General features: G+C 40.4%; 1 protein-coding gene across 8 annotated transcripts in view; it reads left to right on the forward strand.

Annotated features, from left to right (window-relative positions):
* LOC149191591 (aspartate--tRNA ligase, chloroplastic/mitochondrial-like) overlaps positions 1 to 16712 on the forward strand; it is a 373253-nt gene that overhangs the window by 285460 nt on the left and 71081 nt on the right. Inside the window, exons 12-13 of one of the 8 annotated variants that reach the window (XM_089404353.1) lie at positions 3307 to 3448; positions 3564 to 3695. The exons of the other annotated variants lie outside the window; for them this stretch is intronic. Of the exons in view, the coding sequence (XP_089260479.1) occupies positions 3307 to 3448; positions 3564 to 3625 (204 nt within the window). The 3' untranslated portion in view covers positions 3626 to 3695. Of the gene's footprint in view, positions 1 to 3306; positions 3449 to 3563; positions 3696 to 16712 lie in introns of those variants that run through there. 8 annotated transcript variants of the gene reach the window in all.

Consider the following 16712-nt stretch of genomic DNA (forward strand, 5'->3'; position numbering starts at 1 on the left):
CTTCAACCCACTTGGTGACATATTTTGTTGCCACCAAAATATATGTTTTCTGGTTTGATGATGGGTTAATTGGTCCAACGAAATCAAGAGCCCATCGCTCGAATGGTTCGATGACTAGCTGTGGTTTCAGAGGCATCTCATCAGACTGACCAGGGCATCCTGCTCGCTGGCAACTGTCACAGGCTTGGACAAATTTCTTTGCGTCTTTGAAAATCGTGCGCCAATACCTTGTCTGCAGCTCTTTATGTCCAGTTCTGTGATCGGCGAAATGTCCACCACATGGTCCGTCATGGCAGGCTTTTAAAATGTCAAAGATTTCATCTTCTCGAATGCATCTCCTGATGTGCATGTCTGCCCCTGTGTGAAACAAATAGCGCCCAATCCATGAAAATCGAGCACTCCACTGAATAATTTGTTTCCGCTTATTAGGGGTTAGATGCTTTGGTAATTTACCTATTGCTAGGTAATTGGCAACATCAGCATACCAGGGTGTTTGAACAACCACAACAAAGAGATGCTCGTCCGGAAATTGGTCTTGAACTGCTGCTGCATCGATTGGCTTTGGCATTTTTGAGAGAAAATCAGCTACAGGATTTTTTTTGCCCGGTCGATCCTTGATTGTAATATCAAATTCTTGCAATAAAATCAGCCATCTAGTTATTATGCCGTTTGTGATAGGCATGTTTGCTAAATATTTTATGGCAGAATGATCTATGTACAAGATAACAGGATATCCAGTAATGTAATGTCTAAACTTATTGATAGCATGTATTACAGCTAGAAACTCTTTTTCAGTAACAGTGTAGTTTAATTCAGTGTTGTTAAAAGCGCGATTTAATCGCGCTTTTTTCAAAAACGCGCGCTTTCTTCCCTCTAGCGATTTAATCGCGCTTTTTATGGGAAAAAAGCGGCACTTTTTTTATAGTGCTTTTTTCCGAATAAAGCGCGTTTTTTTGCGAAAAAAGCGCGAGGACGCGGGGCAGCGAGTTTTATAATGAGAATTTCATTTTTTTTTGGTTCATTTTCAATGTGGGCGCGCGTAGGAGGAGGAGAAGGTGTTGGAGAGAGGAGCTGGAGGGTTTGTGAGGAAATCTAAGGGATTGCAGGACAAATTCAAGAGGAGACCACCAATTTCTCTATTAAAACGGTATGTAGATTAATTTTTTTTTGTTTTCCTTGTTTAAAAACATTGTTTTTCATTGTTTTTGGTTGGGAAACTTCATATGGGCACCATTTTCCTTTTGTTTTCATTGTTTTTAAATAATTTTTTGTATTTTTTCATTGATTTTGGATGGGTAAATTGGTATGACTATGGGAACCAATTTTTTTTTTTTTTTTTTTTTTTTGAACATTGTTTATGTTTTTTCATTGTTTTTGGCATTTGCCATTTGGTTGGGTAACTAGGGTTTGGAACTTTGGATTTTGGAAATTTGTAACTTGTAATTTTGTAAATGCTAAATTGTAATCCTAAATTCCTATTTCCTAATCCTTGTTTTCCCATAGGTTTGCAAATTCAAAATTCAAAAACAAACATGCCAAGGAAATTGGATCCTTTCTGGGAATATGGTGAACCTAAAGCTCCGAATGATAGACAAAACTTGAATTGCAAGTTGTGTGGAAAGGACATACGCGGGGGGGTGTACAGGTTGAAGTTTCACCTTGCACAAATCCCTGGACATGATGTGGGGCCCCGTATAAATACAAATCCTGAACTTATCCAAAGAGCCATGAGAGCATTGGGAGAATTAGAGCACATTAGAGAGGCCAAAGAAGAACTCAAAAGGCAACTAAAAAGGTCAGCTGAAGGAAGTGGGCCAAGTGGCACTGGTTCTACTGCAGCATCAGTCAATCCGGTAGTTGCATCATCATTTTTTGTTCCTCGAACCACACCTGGTTCACAACCATCTATCGGTTCAATGCTAAAAAGAACTGAAAAAGAACAAGCTGAGAGGTTGATGGCAAAATTTCTCCTCTGGAGTGATATTCCTTTCAGCATTGTAAGGAATAATCCATTTTTCCAACCTACTGTTGATGCTATTGCCAGTGTTGGCCTGGGGTACAAAATCCCTTCTTATCATGATTTCAGAGGCCGGATTCTTCAAGATGAAAAGCGTGACTACACCCAAAGATTGGAGGATTTTAGGGCATCATGGGCACAAACAGGATGCACTGTTATGTCAGATGGTTGGACTGACCAAAAGGGGAGAACCCTTATAAACTTCTTGGTTAGTTGTCCCGAGGGGACTATGTTTATCAAATCTGTTGATACATCTCATCAAATCAAAGATGCAAGAACTTTATGTGATTTGCTGCATGTGTTTATTTTGGAGGTGGGTGAACAACATGTTGTCCAAGTCATAACGGACAATGCTGCAAATTATGTTGCTGCTGGTAGAATGCTTATGGACAGGCATCCTACTTTATTTTGGACACCTTGTGCTGCCCATTGTATTGATTTGATGTTAGAGGACATAGGGAAAATTCCCTTTGTCAAAGATATTGTTGACTCATCAAAAAGCATCACAAAATTTATATATAATCATACATTTGTGCTTAGCTTGATGAGAAGATTTACCAACAACAAAGAGTTGGTGCGCCCCGCCATTACACGGTTTGCCACGAGTTTCATATCTCTTCAATCCTTCCTGAATTCTATGTGGGATTTGAAGAGAATGTTTCTTTCAGAGGAGTGGCGTGCTATGTCAATGAGCCGCAAACCAGAAGAGAGGTCGTATGCAGACTAGTTTCATACTAGGAAGACTTCTGGGCGGGAGTGCAGGAGGTGTGCGCCGTTACTGAACCTTTGGTAAAGGTTCTTCGGTTTGTTGATGGTGAGAAGCCCGCAATGGGCTATTTGTATGAAGCCATGGACAGGGCCAAAGAAGCCATTCGGGCATACTATGATGATAAGGGAGATGATGGGTTTCAGAAACAACTCCTATGGGGAGTGATTGATGAGCGATGGAACAACACACTCCATCGTCCCATTCATGCTGCTGGGCTTTTCCTGAACCCTGCATTTTCTTGTGCATGTGGTTTTGATTTTGATGCTGAGATCATGGATGGATTCTTATCCTATGTCCAGAAGATGGTGCGATCTCCAGAACAACGTATAGAGATCTCTAAACAAATTGAGACATATAAGATGGCAGGTGGCACATTTGGCTTTGAGATGGCTGTCACTGATAGGACGATTAAAATGCCAGGTATTTTTTAGTTTGTAACTTTGTTTCAAATTTCATTGTCTCTTCAAATTCCATTTTTTTCTTATGTTTATTTAAAATTTTATTTGTAATTTTGTTGTAGATGCATGGTGGAAGATGTATGGTGGCAGAGTACCCCTTTTGCAAAAGCTTGCCGTATGCATCCTCAGCCAAACATGCAGCTCCTCAGGATGTGAGCGCAACTGGAGTGTATTTGAAAAAATACACAACAAGAAGCGCAACAGGTTAACACTTAAACATTTAAAATATTGCAAATTTTCAAATAAATTTTTGAATTCATAAAACAATATTTTTTTTATAATATTAATTATTAATTATTATTTCATGATCTTTGTACAGGTTGGAGTCCCAGCGCCTTAATGACATGGTCTATGTCTACTACAATCTTCGATTGTGGGTGAGGCAACTTGAGAGGACACCTGATGTGGATGCCATCTCATTGGATGGGATTGACACCACTGCTGCATGGAGGGTTGAGGCCGAGAGACCTCTCATGAATTCTGCGGATGATTGGTTAGTGCAGGATGTAGTGGAGGGGGAGGAGGAGGAGGAGGAGGAGGAGGAGGAGGAGGTGACACCGCCTACCCGGGCTACCACTAGGACCAGTAGAGGACGTGGTCTACCTCTTGTAGCTCATACTTCTAGTTCTTCAGCTTCTAGAGCACATCAGACTCCATTGCCATTTCCACCAGCACAGGCACCAACATCTACATCTAGAGGGAAAGAGAAAGCTGTGACATTTTCTCGCAAGAGGGGCAGAGGAAATCAATAGGATTAGACTTTCATTTTATTGTATATGAGTCTATGACATTATGACATGATGAGATACATTATCATATTTTTTGTTGATATTTTGAGGCTGAGTTGGGACTCAGGAGTCAGGACTTACTATTCAGGACATGATTCAATGTTATGTGTGATTTTAGCGCTAGAAATGATATTAAACATCTTATATATTAGTTTTCTTATCATATTTATGTGTCAATGTATTTATTTTATGTTGTAGATTGTTTAGATATTAAAAAAAATGAAAAAAAATGAAAAAAAATGAATATTTTTGTACCAAATGCTTTTTTCCCGCTTTTTTCCCGCTTTTTTCCGCTTTTTCCGTTTTTTTCCGCTTCATTCCCAGCGCCAATTTAATCCCGCTCGCGCTTTTCACAACATTGGTTTAATTCAGCAGGGGATAAATTTTTGCTAATGTAATAAATTGCATATGGTTTTTTATCCTCTTCCTGCCCAAGGACCGCTCTAATGGCTGTATCTGAGGCATCAGATGATATTTGGAATGGCAAATCCCAATTTGGTCCTCGAAGGACTGGGGCTGTGGATACGAGCTTCTTTAGATCCTTGAAAGCACGTTCACATTTTTCTGTCCAAAGAAAATCAACGTTACTAGTTAGTGCATATAGAGGTGAAACAATGTGCGAATAATGTTCTATAAATCTCCTATAATAACCAGAAAATCCAAGAAAACTGCGTACCTCTGTTTGAGTGGTAGGAGTGGGAATAAGCAAAAGTATTTGGATTTTGGCTGGGTCTACCTGAATGCCAGCTGCTGAAATATAGTGTCCTAGGATAAGTCCTTCAGTCATCATCATATAACATTTTTCGTGGCTTAAACAAAGCCTGGTAGCAATGCAGCGTTGTAGGACTTTTTCTAGGGTATCCAATGCTGAATTGAAATCATCTCCATATGGTGTAAAGTCATCCATGTATACTTCAAGTCCATCATTTATTAAATCTGCAAAAATGCGAAGGATAACCCTTTGGAATGTGGTAGGAGTATTGCATAAGCCAAAAAGTAGAACTTGGTAGGCAAATGTTTCCCAAGGACAAGTAAAAGTAGTTTTGTCTTGGTCTTCAGGGGCAATCTGAATCTGATTGTATCCACTGAAGCCATCCAGGAAAGAAAAGAATTTCTTTCCTGCTAAAGTGTCTAATACTTGGTCGATGAATGGGAGAGGAAAGTGGTCTTTTTGTGTTGCTTTATTTAGCTCCCTGTAGTCCACACAGATTCTCCATTTCCCATTCTTTTTTGGTACCACCACAAGCGGAGAGACCCATTTACTATCAGAGATAGGATAGATAAAATTGACATCTAAAAGTTTTTGAAGTTCAACTTTTACCACATCTTTTAGATGAGGATTAAGTCTCCTTTGAGGTTGACGAACAGGTCTCGCATCGTTTTCTATATAAATGTGGTGTGTACATAATTGGGGGTCAATTTCTTTCATATCAGGGTAGTCCCATGCAAATGCTTCTTTATATTTCCTTAACAAACAGATGAGCTTCATTTCTTGTTCAGGTGTGAGGTTGGCATTAATATTTAAGGTTTTTCCCGGTTCAATCTCCACAATTTTACTATTTGCAACAGAAGTAACAGGTATTGTTTGATCATGTGTATCTTTCAGAGGATCTTCTTCTAATTCATTATCAAATGCTGCTTCTATCATGTGACACTGTGTGCAGGACCTGGATTCACTTTGACTAATAAAATTATTAATGGCATCATCTTCTGTTTGGTCTTTGAAATCAAGTGCCTCTTGTATAGTTAATGGAGATCTAATGTTATCAGTAAGGTATGATACAAGGTGCTTATTAGTTTTGATTATTGTGACACTTGGCTGCGCTGGAGGATATATAACTAAATTCTTGATATTTGGTCCTTTGGTTATGGTCATATTTCCTTGCCGGCAACCAATATAAGCATCGGCAGTGGTAAGCCAAGGTCTACCTAAAATCAATGGATGTCCATCAAGTCGGGTTTTGGGATTTATTATCAAAAAATCGGTTGGATATTCCCAGGAATCAACAGAGACCATGACATCATGTAGAGTACCCTCTGGCCTAACCACAAATCGGTCAGGCAATTCTAGCAAGGTAGAGGTGGGTTCTACAGATGTAATGCCTAGCTTTTGGCAAGTAGTGGTTGTTAAGATATTAATTGCAGCTCCTAGATCAACTAAGGCATTGGACAGGGTCTGACCATAAATTTGGACAGTTACAATTGGATTTCCTGGGTCTTCATATTTAATGGGTGTTTCTTTCCCTGATAGCAAGTCAGATAAAGTGCCGACTACTTGGACTCTTGGATTATTTGTTATATTCCTCCTTGGTTTCTTTATGCACAATTCTTTGATAGTTTTTGTGTATATCAGGATGTCTTGAATGGCTTGGAGGAATGGAATTTTTATGTACAGATTTTGTAATTCTCCCAGAATGTCAAAATCAGGATATTGTATAGGTCGAGGTATGACTAATCGTTCTGGGAACGGAGGAGAGGATGTGGTTGCTTGATTATGAGTTTGTTGTTTATTCACATCCTCTTGTTGTGACAGATGTTCTCTGGGTAACTGATCTTCAATCTGAACTGTCTTATCTCCCTCGGTTTCAATAATACGTCCATATCTTAACTGAATATCATTATACTCCCTCAGATCGGCTCCTATCTCAGGTGTTTCTATGATTTTGATAGATTGAACCGGTCTGTTATTTGGATTGGGGTTGGGTTGGGCTGGGAGTTGCGGTCTCAGATTAGACTGGGGATTTTGTTGTAAGGCTTGCAGTGTAGGTTGAGGGAGCGGAATGGTTCCTACTGGCTGATGCATCGGTCTCTGCCAGTTTGTCTGTCACGCTAAACTTTGCGAGGTAGGGGGAGTCCATTGCGGTGGATATGAGTTACTTTGCCAATATGGTGGGGTATAAGGAAAATTCGGCCAACCAGATTGGCTTGCCTGATTCAACCACAGGTTTGAAGAAGGAAACGGCTGTGGTGACTAGTTTGGAAACGAGGATTGGGATTGATTTTGCCACATATTATATTGTTGAGCATTATACTGCGGAGGTTGAAAAGAAGAAGTTGGGTCTGGAAACATACCAGATTGTCTCGGCTGCCACTGACGACGCTGGTTGAGCAAATACACCGATTTTGGCTCTTCTTCTGCTTCCTTATATACCGCTTTCAATCCAGGAAGTGAGGGACAACTCTCCGTAAGGTGATCTTTTGTACAGATGGCGCATGTTTGGACTGTATCCAGTGGACACTCCTTGTGGCTATGCTTTTTCCTGCATCGGGGACAGAAGATCGCCAAATTCTGTTCTGCCTCCATTTGCTTCTGTTTGGCCTGCATAATATCAAGTTGTGTAGTCAGTGTCCCTAGTATATCAGTTTTAAAATTTTCCAATAAATTTCCAATTTCTACACGTGTTACTCCTTCTGTCGAAATTTTATTATCTCTTACAAATTGATCATGTTCTGCCGGTTTTACTCTTGTGCTGCCTCTCGAGCTCCTGATACATAAATCAATAATGTCATTTTCTTGATAAATATCCCCTTTTCCCATAATGTTTAATGTTTCAATACATTGTTCCTTCGTGCCCCTTATTAACGCTGTTTTTAACACATTATCAGGTAAAGGTAGTGATGCATAAGGAGATCTTTGTAGATTATACTGGAAACGTTCCACATACTCATCCAATGTTTCATTCGGTCTCGCTGTCATCTGGAATATTTCGTCCTTCAGTTCTCTAGACCTGCAATAATCCTGATATTTTTTTAGAAAAGATTCTTTCATTTGATCCCAGTTATTTATAACCCCGCCACCTAATCCCATAAACCATCTTAAAGCAACCCCTTTTAATGTAGAGGGAAATAGTTTCAGTTTCTGGGGGTTGGTGGTGTAATCATATCCCCTGCACAGCACATCAAATTCAAATAAAAATGCATCCGGATCTTCTAATGTAAGACCGTGGAATGTGGGGATATGTTGTAGAGGGATTGCTTTCATAGGCGCATTTGCTGCAGAATCCACTATGGGGTATTGTAATGTAGAGGTTTGGGTGTTTGGTTGGTTTTGAGCCATTGGGTCGAATATATGCCAATAACCTTCTGGGATATCTAGGAGGGTATTCCTAGGTTGAGAGGGAATGGCTTTGACAGGAATAGTTTTAATAACACTTCCTCTATCTGGGATAATGAGAATGCCTGATGTCTGAGGAGATTGAGTTTCTTCAACAATGATTTTTGTAACACTTCCCTTGTCTGGGCTATTTAATGGCTGAGTTGTTCCAATAGGAGACCTTGGTTCCTCAGTTTCCCCTGTCTCTCCTTCTCCTTCACAAAGATTGCTGAAATTCCCTTCCTGCAATAGTTCTGGAGTAGAATTTTCAATTTCTTGAAAGTCCTACTCTTCAGTTTGACTATGCACCTCAGCAAAGGCTACAGATGGTGATCTTGTGGCCTGAAGGGAACTAGTAGGCTGTTTAGAAATGACTTTCCTGGGTCCTACTGAGGGTTGAGATTCTGTTCTCTTGTAGATTTCGTCTATGAAGGTCGGTTGGCCAAGGGTCATCGACCCCTTAGCTTTTTCTGGCTTGGGTAGAGGTTTGGTATTTTTTTATTTTATTTTATTTTATTCTGGTTTTTTCTGCTTAGTCATGCACTCAAATTAACTACTAAATTCTATTCAAACAAAACAACAACAAATCTGTAGGAAAGCGGACAGAGGAGCAGGGCTTTTACATGCTCCACACGTAGGTTCTTACCTTTCGTTTTTAAAATCCAATTCTTCCCTAGCAGGTTCGTACACTACTCTGAAAAAAAGAACAAATGGCTACACTCTTTCCCCGGCAACGGCGCCAAAATGTAGAGCTATAAAAAGGGTCTCTTTCACCTCTAATTACCTCACATTAATATGTCAATCCAGGAACGTTTTGTTGTTTCAAAGAGTGTCTCAGTCTGAGGCTATCATTTGCCAGAGTAATGCTAGTAGTACAGTGTTCAGAAATACAAGAGTAAATGCTTGTCTACAGCTTAACTTCTTCAAAAGATTAAATCACACATTCAAAAGACTAAGCAACTTATCAGTCAAGGGTTCGGTAGCAATAACCCATCCCTTTGGAAACTGATGGAAAAGGAAATCAGAGAACAGATCGTGGATCTGGGAACTAGAGAGTAAATGTCAATGCTCACTACAACCTTAGATCGTTCTTCACACCAAAATAACAAACGACAGGAAATGGAACGACAGATAAGAAATGGAACAACAATTAAGAAATCGAATAGCAAGTCTGCAATGGAACATCAAATCCAAAATGGAACAACAATTCTGAAATAGGACCGCAGCTAAGAAATAGAACAGCAACTAAGTCTCACAAGCAGTAACAATCTTAATCTATCAGATCAAATGCATTAATCGTAATCAAACGACAATCTTTCACTCTTAGGGGCGAATCGAACAGCACACACCAATGGAACAACACTGGTTACTGATAAATTATGGAACAACGCTTGAAAACCATATATGCACACAACACACTTAAATAGTAATCTGATCCCAGTATCAATCTCAGTTAGAAAGAATACGACTGTGTTTCAAAATAGAACAACATTGTTCATAAATCCAACAATCATAAAGAACATAACTCCCAAGATGAATTCCGTAACGTTAATGAACAGGTGCACAACACAAAAGCTCTGAAATGGAATAGTAACAGTATTCTGTCAAGACTAGCACTATTGGATCAACTCTTAAAAGAACAGTAATATGATGCAGAGTCAATACAATAGTTCTCTCTGTAAAAACCTTAATGAATTAAACATAATAGAGCATGTGATGTAAACTTATAAAACACATTAGATTACCAAATAATGTCGATAGGCAAACCACACATATACTAAACGTAATAATACAGGAGCAAGTGTCATCCAGGGCCGGGCCCTTAGCCTCCAGGGGTACACCGCTTGAAGTTAATCCAAACTCAGAGATGAAGTAATAACCAAGTTTGTATTAATGCATAAAGCAGAATTACAATAAACTAGTTCTTAGCGAGACTTGATGATCAAAGTTTTGATCTTAAAAGAAATTACATAAAAGCATAACCGTGTCTAACTCTTCCCTTCCCGAGCTAACAGTGCTGCCCCTTTTATAAGGGTGACGGTGGAGATGTTTAAGTGCAATAATAGATAAAACAACTATCCCTGATTTTCCGAACCGTTAGTCCTCAGTCATTTCTTTTCTCTCCTGTGCCGAGCTGATATCTCCACCTCCTTTTCCGAGCCGATTCGCTTTGATTTGCTTTGCCTTGTTTGCATTCGGTCTCCCGTCAAAGGGACAACGGTTAACCCGTCCTTGTCCTTTCCTTTGGAACGACAACTTCTCCTTTTCACTCCTCCCTGCATAAGGAAATGACAATTGTCAGCGTTTTAGTCTTGCATATTAATCTCACATGTTTTATTATAATTCTTTATCATTTTCCGAGTTCATGATACAAAAGTTTTGCAAGTTCTAATGAAAAGATACTGAAACAATCATCAAAAACATACCTTCTTTAGTATTCCACAAGTGGTATGTATTTAGAATCACCGTCCTCAACAATGATTGAATTCCAGGGTTTGAAGAATTGATGTCGAGATGCATTCAAGAAGAAACAAAAATGGTGGAGCAAGAAATGCCTTCTAATAGAAGCAAGCCCATTGCATTCTCCGCTCATGCGAAAAGGAGAAATAATGCAGGGTCTAAAGGTCATTTCCATGGAAAACCTCGATTTAAGGGAGGAAGGAAGGGTAGGTGATTTGTTTGCAATAAGTTTGGCCACTATGCAAGGGAGTGTCCAAATAGAAGGGACACATTGCATGATGATGATCACAATCATTCCAGGGGAAACTTCAACAACAACGATCAAAGGAATGACAGGTCCAATGGCAAAGGAAAAGGGAATGTGGGACATCAAGGAAATGGTCGACTCTCCAAGAAATCAAGGAACTCGAGGCCTGAAAAATCAAATGTTGTTAACAATAAGCAAAACGAGTACTATCTTATATTGCCCCTCTCCACTGCCTCTCCTCCGGACACTTTGGGAAATTGGCTGATTGGTAGTGGTGCCTCAAGGCACTTCACCAGATACAAGGAAGCCCTCTCTAATCTGATAGAAAAGGAGACAAATTTGGAGGTCATCCTTAGAGACGGTGCCACCTATCCTGTGAAGGGAGTAGGGAATGTTACACTTCAATTGACTCAAGGTAACATTATTCATTTCCAAGAAGAACTATATGTACCTGATCTCAAGAAGAACCTCGTGTCCATTTCAGCCATGGGGGACAAAGGGTTCAAGGTGGCATTCATCGATGGAAAGTTATGTGTTTGGAAAAGAAATTTTAAAGATACTTTTACTCATGGGTTCAAGGTTGACACTTTGTATCAAGTTGGAGGAAGTCCATTGGGAGCCATGTCTTGCGACACATCTCTACAATATGAACTATGGGATCGGGGGTTTGCCCATCTTCATTATAAGGCCCTACCCGATGTGAGACAGATGGTGACGGGTATGCCCGAGTTCAAAGTAGATCATGAAGGTGTATGTCCGGGATTTGCTGAAGGAAAACTTACAAGGGGAGCATTCCCCTCAAGTAATAGCAAGACCACAGATATATTGCAATTGATCCACTCTGACATATCTGGTATGATGCCCGTAAACTCTTTGGTATGATACTTATATTATCTCAGCTTTATGGATGATTATTCTGGCAAGACTTGGATCTACTTCTTGAAGAAGAAGGATGCAGTGTTCACCTGGTTCCGATACTTCAAAGCCTTGATTGAAAACCAATCCGAGAAGAAAATCAAGATATTGAGGACTGATAATGGGACTGAGTACAAATCCAATGAATTCCAATATTATTGCAGAGAAGCTGATATTAAGAGGGAGACTACAACGCCATACGCTCCTGAGTAGAATGGTGTGGCTGAAAGGAAGAATCACTCTATTATAGAAGTAGTTCATGCCATGCTTCACGATCAAGGCCTTCTGAAGTTCCTATGGGCTGACGCTGCAAATACTGCCGTGTATGTTCAAAACTGATGCCCTCATCAAGCATTGGACTCCAAGACTCCCGAAGAAATGTTCACTGGTAAGAAACCCGATGTCTCTCATTTTAGAATTTTTGGAAGTCCCGTATATTTTCATGTGCCGAAAGAGAAAAGAAGCAAATTGGGTGCATCTGGGAAGAAAGGAATCTTTGTGGGCTATAGTGAAAATTCTAAGGGATATAGAATTTATGTGGCTGGTCAAAAGGAAGTTGAGATAAGTCATGATGTCACTTGTGATGAAGATATGGCCCTTAAGAAGATCAACAACCTTCCTATCCTAAGGAAGGGCAAAGAAGCTGACGCCGGAAATTAGGGTGCAAAAGAAGATGAAACAATGCCTAACGTTGATGAACCTATGAAACCTATTGATCCTCCTCCTCCTCCAAAAGGAGACCCTCATGGCTTAGGGAGACTCTCGAAGATGCCGAGAGTCACATTCCACGAAGGGGGACTTTTCGTGAAAGCAAGAAGCCGGACATATATCAAGGATATTTGATCGCCATGAGCACTATCATTCAAAATGAGCCTTCATCATTCGAAGAAGCCGTGAAGCATCAAGTATGGAAGGATGATATGAATGAAGAATACGAGTCAATTATGAAGAATGATGTATGGGATGTGGTCGCTAGACCCCAGGACAAATCGATTGTCACCTCTAAGTGGCTCTACAAAATCAAGCATGGCGCTGATGGAAGTGCATAAAAGTTCAAGGCTCGCTTTGTTGCTCGAGGCTTCTCTCAAAAGGAAGGTGTAGATTACGATGAGATATTTGCACCTGTTACCTGATAAACCGCCATCCAATCAATCATAACCCTTGCTGCCTCGCAAGGATGGAACCTACATTAGATGGATGTCAAGACCGCTTTCTTTCATGGTTCAATCAAAGAGGAAGTCTATGTGGAACAACCCGAGGAGTTTGAGGTTCATGATCAGGAATCTCATGTATGCAGGTTGAAGAAAGCTCTTTATGGATTGAAGCAAGCACGTCGAGCTTGGTATGAGAGGATCGATAGCTATTTGATGACGCTGGGATTCACTAGAAGTGGAGCCGATCCAAACCTTTACTTTAAGGTTGAAAATGATAAACCTCTCATTTTGGTACTTTATGTGGACAACCTCTTTTTGACAAGTGCAAATCCTCTGGTTCACAAATGTAAGAGAGAGTTGGCTTCTGAATTTGAGATGAAGGACCTAGGACTGTTGTGCTATTTCCTAGGGTTGGAGGTGCCAGGTGAAATTTTCCTCTCTCAAGGAAAATATGTTTTGAAGACATTGGAAAGATTTGGAATGGTGGACTGCAAGCTTGTGACTACTCCGATGGAACTTAACTTTAAGAAGTTATGTGGTAGTGTTGCTGGACCTGAATTGGGAAATGCTTCTGAGTATCGTCAACTCATAAGAGCACTGATGTTCTTGGTGAACTCCTGTCCGGACATATGTTTTGCAGTTAACACATTGATCCAATATATGGTTGAACCTCATCATACACATTGGATTGGTGCCAAGAATCTTCTGAGATATCTTCGGGGCACACTCATGGACTTAGATACACTGCCGGAGATGTGAGGCTGCATGGTTATACTGCTTTGCTGCATGCTTCTGCCCATAGAAATCTGGGCATATCCTGATGATACAACATTGCCCTCACTGCTTCAACAATAGTTTTGTTGTTTCTCTCTGCTACTCCATTCTGCTCCGGATTATATGGAGCTGTCCATTCTCTTCTGATGCCTTATCTTGCGCAGAAATCAGTGAAGTCCTTATCAATGTATTCTCCATCATTCTTTGAGTGCAACACTTTTATCCTCTTCCCTATCAAATTTTCAACCAGAGCTTTAAACTCTTTGAATCAATCAAAAACCTCATCCTTGGTTTTTAGAAAGCAGATCCAAGTCTCCCTGGAATGGTCATCAATGAAGGTGACGAGGTATTCGACTCCACTAAGAGCTTTTGTGGACATGGGTCTGCTGATATCTGAGTGTATCAATCCCATAACACTCTTTGCTGTACTATTACTTTTGGAATAAGCCGCTTTAGCGTACTTGCCCAGTACACAACCTTTGCATACATCGTCTCGTTTGGTACTTAATTTTGGAACTCTTGTGATGGTTCTTCTGAGAATTCTTAGAGCCCCATGGTGTAAGTGCCCCATTCTTTTGTGCGATAGTTCATTCAAATATTTTTCCCCACTGGTGCCTATCAGTGCCATTGGAGATTCTAGCTGTAACTTATACAGTTGTTACTTCTGACTCCAATTTGGGCGTTCTTCTTCCAACTTGGATGTTTGACATATACTTTTTTCCCAATGAAGTAAACATCATAGCCCTTGTTCTGTAACTGCGATACAAAGAGTAAGTTCATCCCTAATCCAGGCACATGCAACACATTGGTAGCTCAAAGCCGATCCCCTACTTCTGTTTGAAAAACTATAGTACTTCTTACGGGGGTACATTTTGACTTATTTCCCATGGTGGTTTGGAAGTTCATTTGTTCTTCTTGATAGCTTGAGAAACATTCTCGTACTCCCGTCATGTGCGCAAAAGCTCCACTATCAATATACCAAACCTCAGAGGATACAGAACTTGCCAAGCAAGCGACTTCTTCTAGTCTGGAAGCTAACACAGAATTGTCATTATCCATTATATTCTTTGTACTTTCCTCTTTCCTGGGAGAACTACGTGAGTCCTTTTGAGTTGCTGCTCTAGCATCATGCTCACAACTCATTGCAGATTGTCTAATTCTGTTGCCTGATCTCTGCTCTGATACCATGTGAAAATTTCTAACACGAAATTCTACTGCAGTAACTGATTTATTTCTCCTACTTATTTTCTACAATAAGTTATTTACAAAACCCTTCAGTAAACATCATAGTAAATTCTACTGCAGTTGTCGCATAATAGCATAGAAAAGAACAATAAAATACAAGCACAAGAATCAATCACATCTACACAGTTATTTTTGGACAATAGTTCCTGGAGAAACCCAATGCGGGAAAACCGGTGCAACAGATGAGGGTTTATTTATTATTCTTTAACATTAATCGCTTTACAAGGAATGATTTGCAGGACATAGCGAAACCTTTGAGAAAACACTTGCGATAATTTTCCTTCACCCTTTGGAGAAATTCTGACACCCAAGAGACCCTCCAGCCTCTACTGCTTCAACTCTGAGTCATCTCCGTGCTGCCTCTCTGAGTTGTCCCTCTGCATTGTCCCTCTGATGCACTGCGTCCCTTCCTCCTCAGTCTTCGACCATTGTTGATACCCTCCTCTTCCTTCACCTTGCAACTCTCCCTCTGAAATTGAACTCTTACTCCTTGAGAATCGATTTCCCTCGAGTTACTGAGTATTTGCCCGGTGTGTCTCCAAATGAATCTCAAGTCTTCCTTTATACTTTTGATATAAGGCTCCATTATTGACAGGGAGACTCGTCTTACGGTTGCTGTGGGCCTAGAGGATCATGGTCTATACAGGCTTCTTGACACTAGTGATTCTCTAGAAGTGGCTCTAACAGCTCGTGTTTCTCCCATCAGCACTCTGTGGCATCAGCGATATGGGCATCTAAACATTCAGTATCTCTCTCAGCTCTCTCGGGAGGGACTTGTGTTAGGGTTACCTGATATTCAGGCTCAGCAGTTGGGAGTGTGCGGCGCTTGTCAGCCTGGCAAGCAACATCGGTCTTCATTCAAGGATGGAGAATCTTGGCGCGCATCTAAGGTACTCCAGTTAATTCATGTTGATATTTGTGGTCCTATGAATACATCTTCAGTTACTGGTTGCAAATATTTTTTGCTTATTGTAGATGATTTCAGTAGAAAGATGTGGGTGTACTTTCTAAGACATAAATCTGATGTATTTAGTATCTTTCAGAAGTTTAAGTTCTTAGTTGAAAAAGAGTCTGACTATAATATCATAACTCTTAGGACAGATAACGGGGGGGAATTTTGTTCTTCTGCTTTCTCCAACTTCTGTGATACCCATGGCATCAAATGCCAGTTAACTACACCCTACACTCCTCAGCAGAACAGTGTTGTCGAACGTCGCAACCATACAGTTGTTGAAATGGCTCGTTCCATGTTACAACATAGGAGCGTTTCGAACAAATTTTGGGCTGAAGCAGTGTTTATTGCTGTCTATCTTCTTAACCAATCACCTACTCAGGTGTTAAGGGGAAGACTCCAGAAGAGGTTTGGTCTGGCCGTAAGCCTCAGATCAGTGACCTCAAAGTATTTGGCTCGGTTGCATATGTTTGGATTCCAGCTACTAAGCGCTCTAAGTTGGATTCCAAAAGCTAGAAACTCATGATGACAGGGTACAGTGGCCACCACAAGGCCTATAGGCTGATAGATATAAACATTGGTCGTCTTAGCTTCAGTCGGGACGTAGTGTTTGATTAAGACAGAGGATTCTTTTAGTCTCCTACTTCTGAACAATGTTATGAGGATCAACCTCACAATATTCTTCTTCCGGTAGGTCCACCTGATGGAAGGGATGATGCAGCATCAATATTTGATGATGCACTACGTGAGCTTCCTCCGAAAAATAATCCTCCTCTTGCTGCTCCTGTTGTTCCTGATCCTCCTCCACCCACTCCTGATATTAGTTCTTCTACTCTTCGG

The sequence above is a fragment of the Pinus tabuliformis genome, chromosome 2_2, assembly GCF_031772625.1.
Source record: "Pinus tabuliformis cultivar Carrire ecotype Pingquan chromosome 2_2, CPIR1, whole genome shotgun sequence".
Lineage (NCBI taxonomy): Eukaryota > Viridiplantae > Streptophyta > Pinopsida > Pinales > Pinaceae > Pinus > Pinus tabuliformis.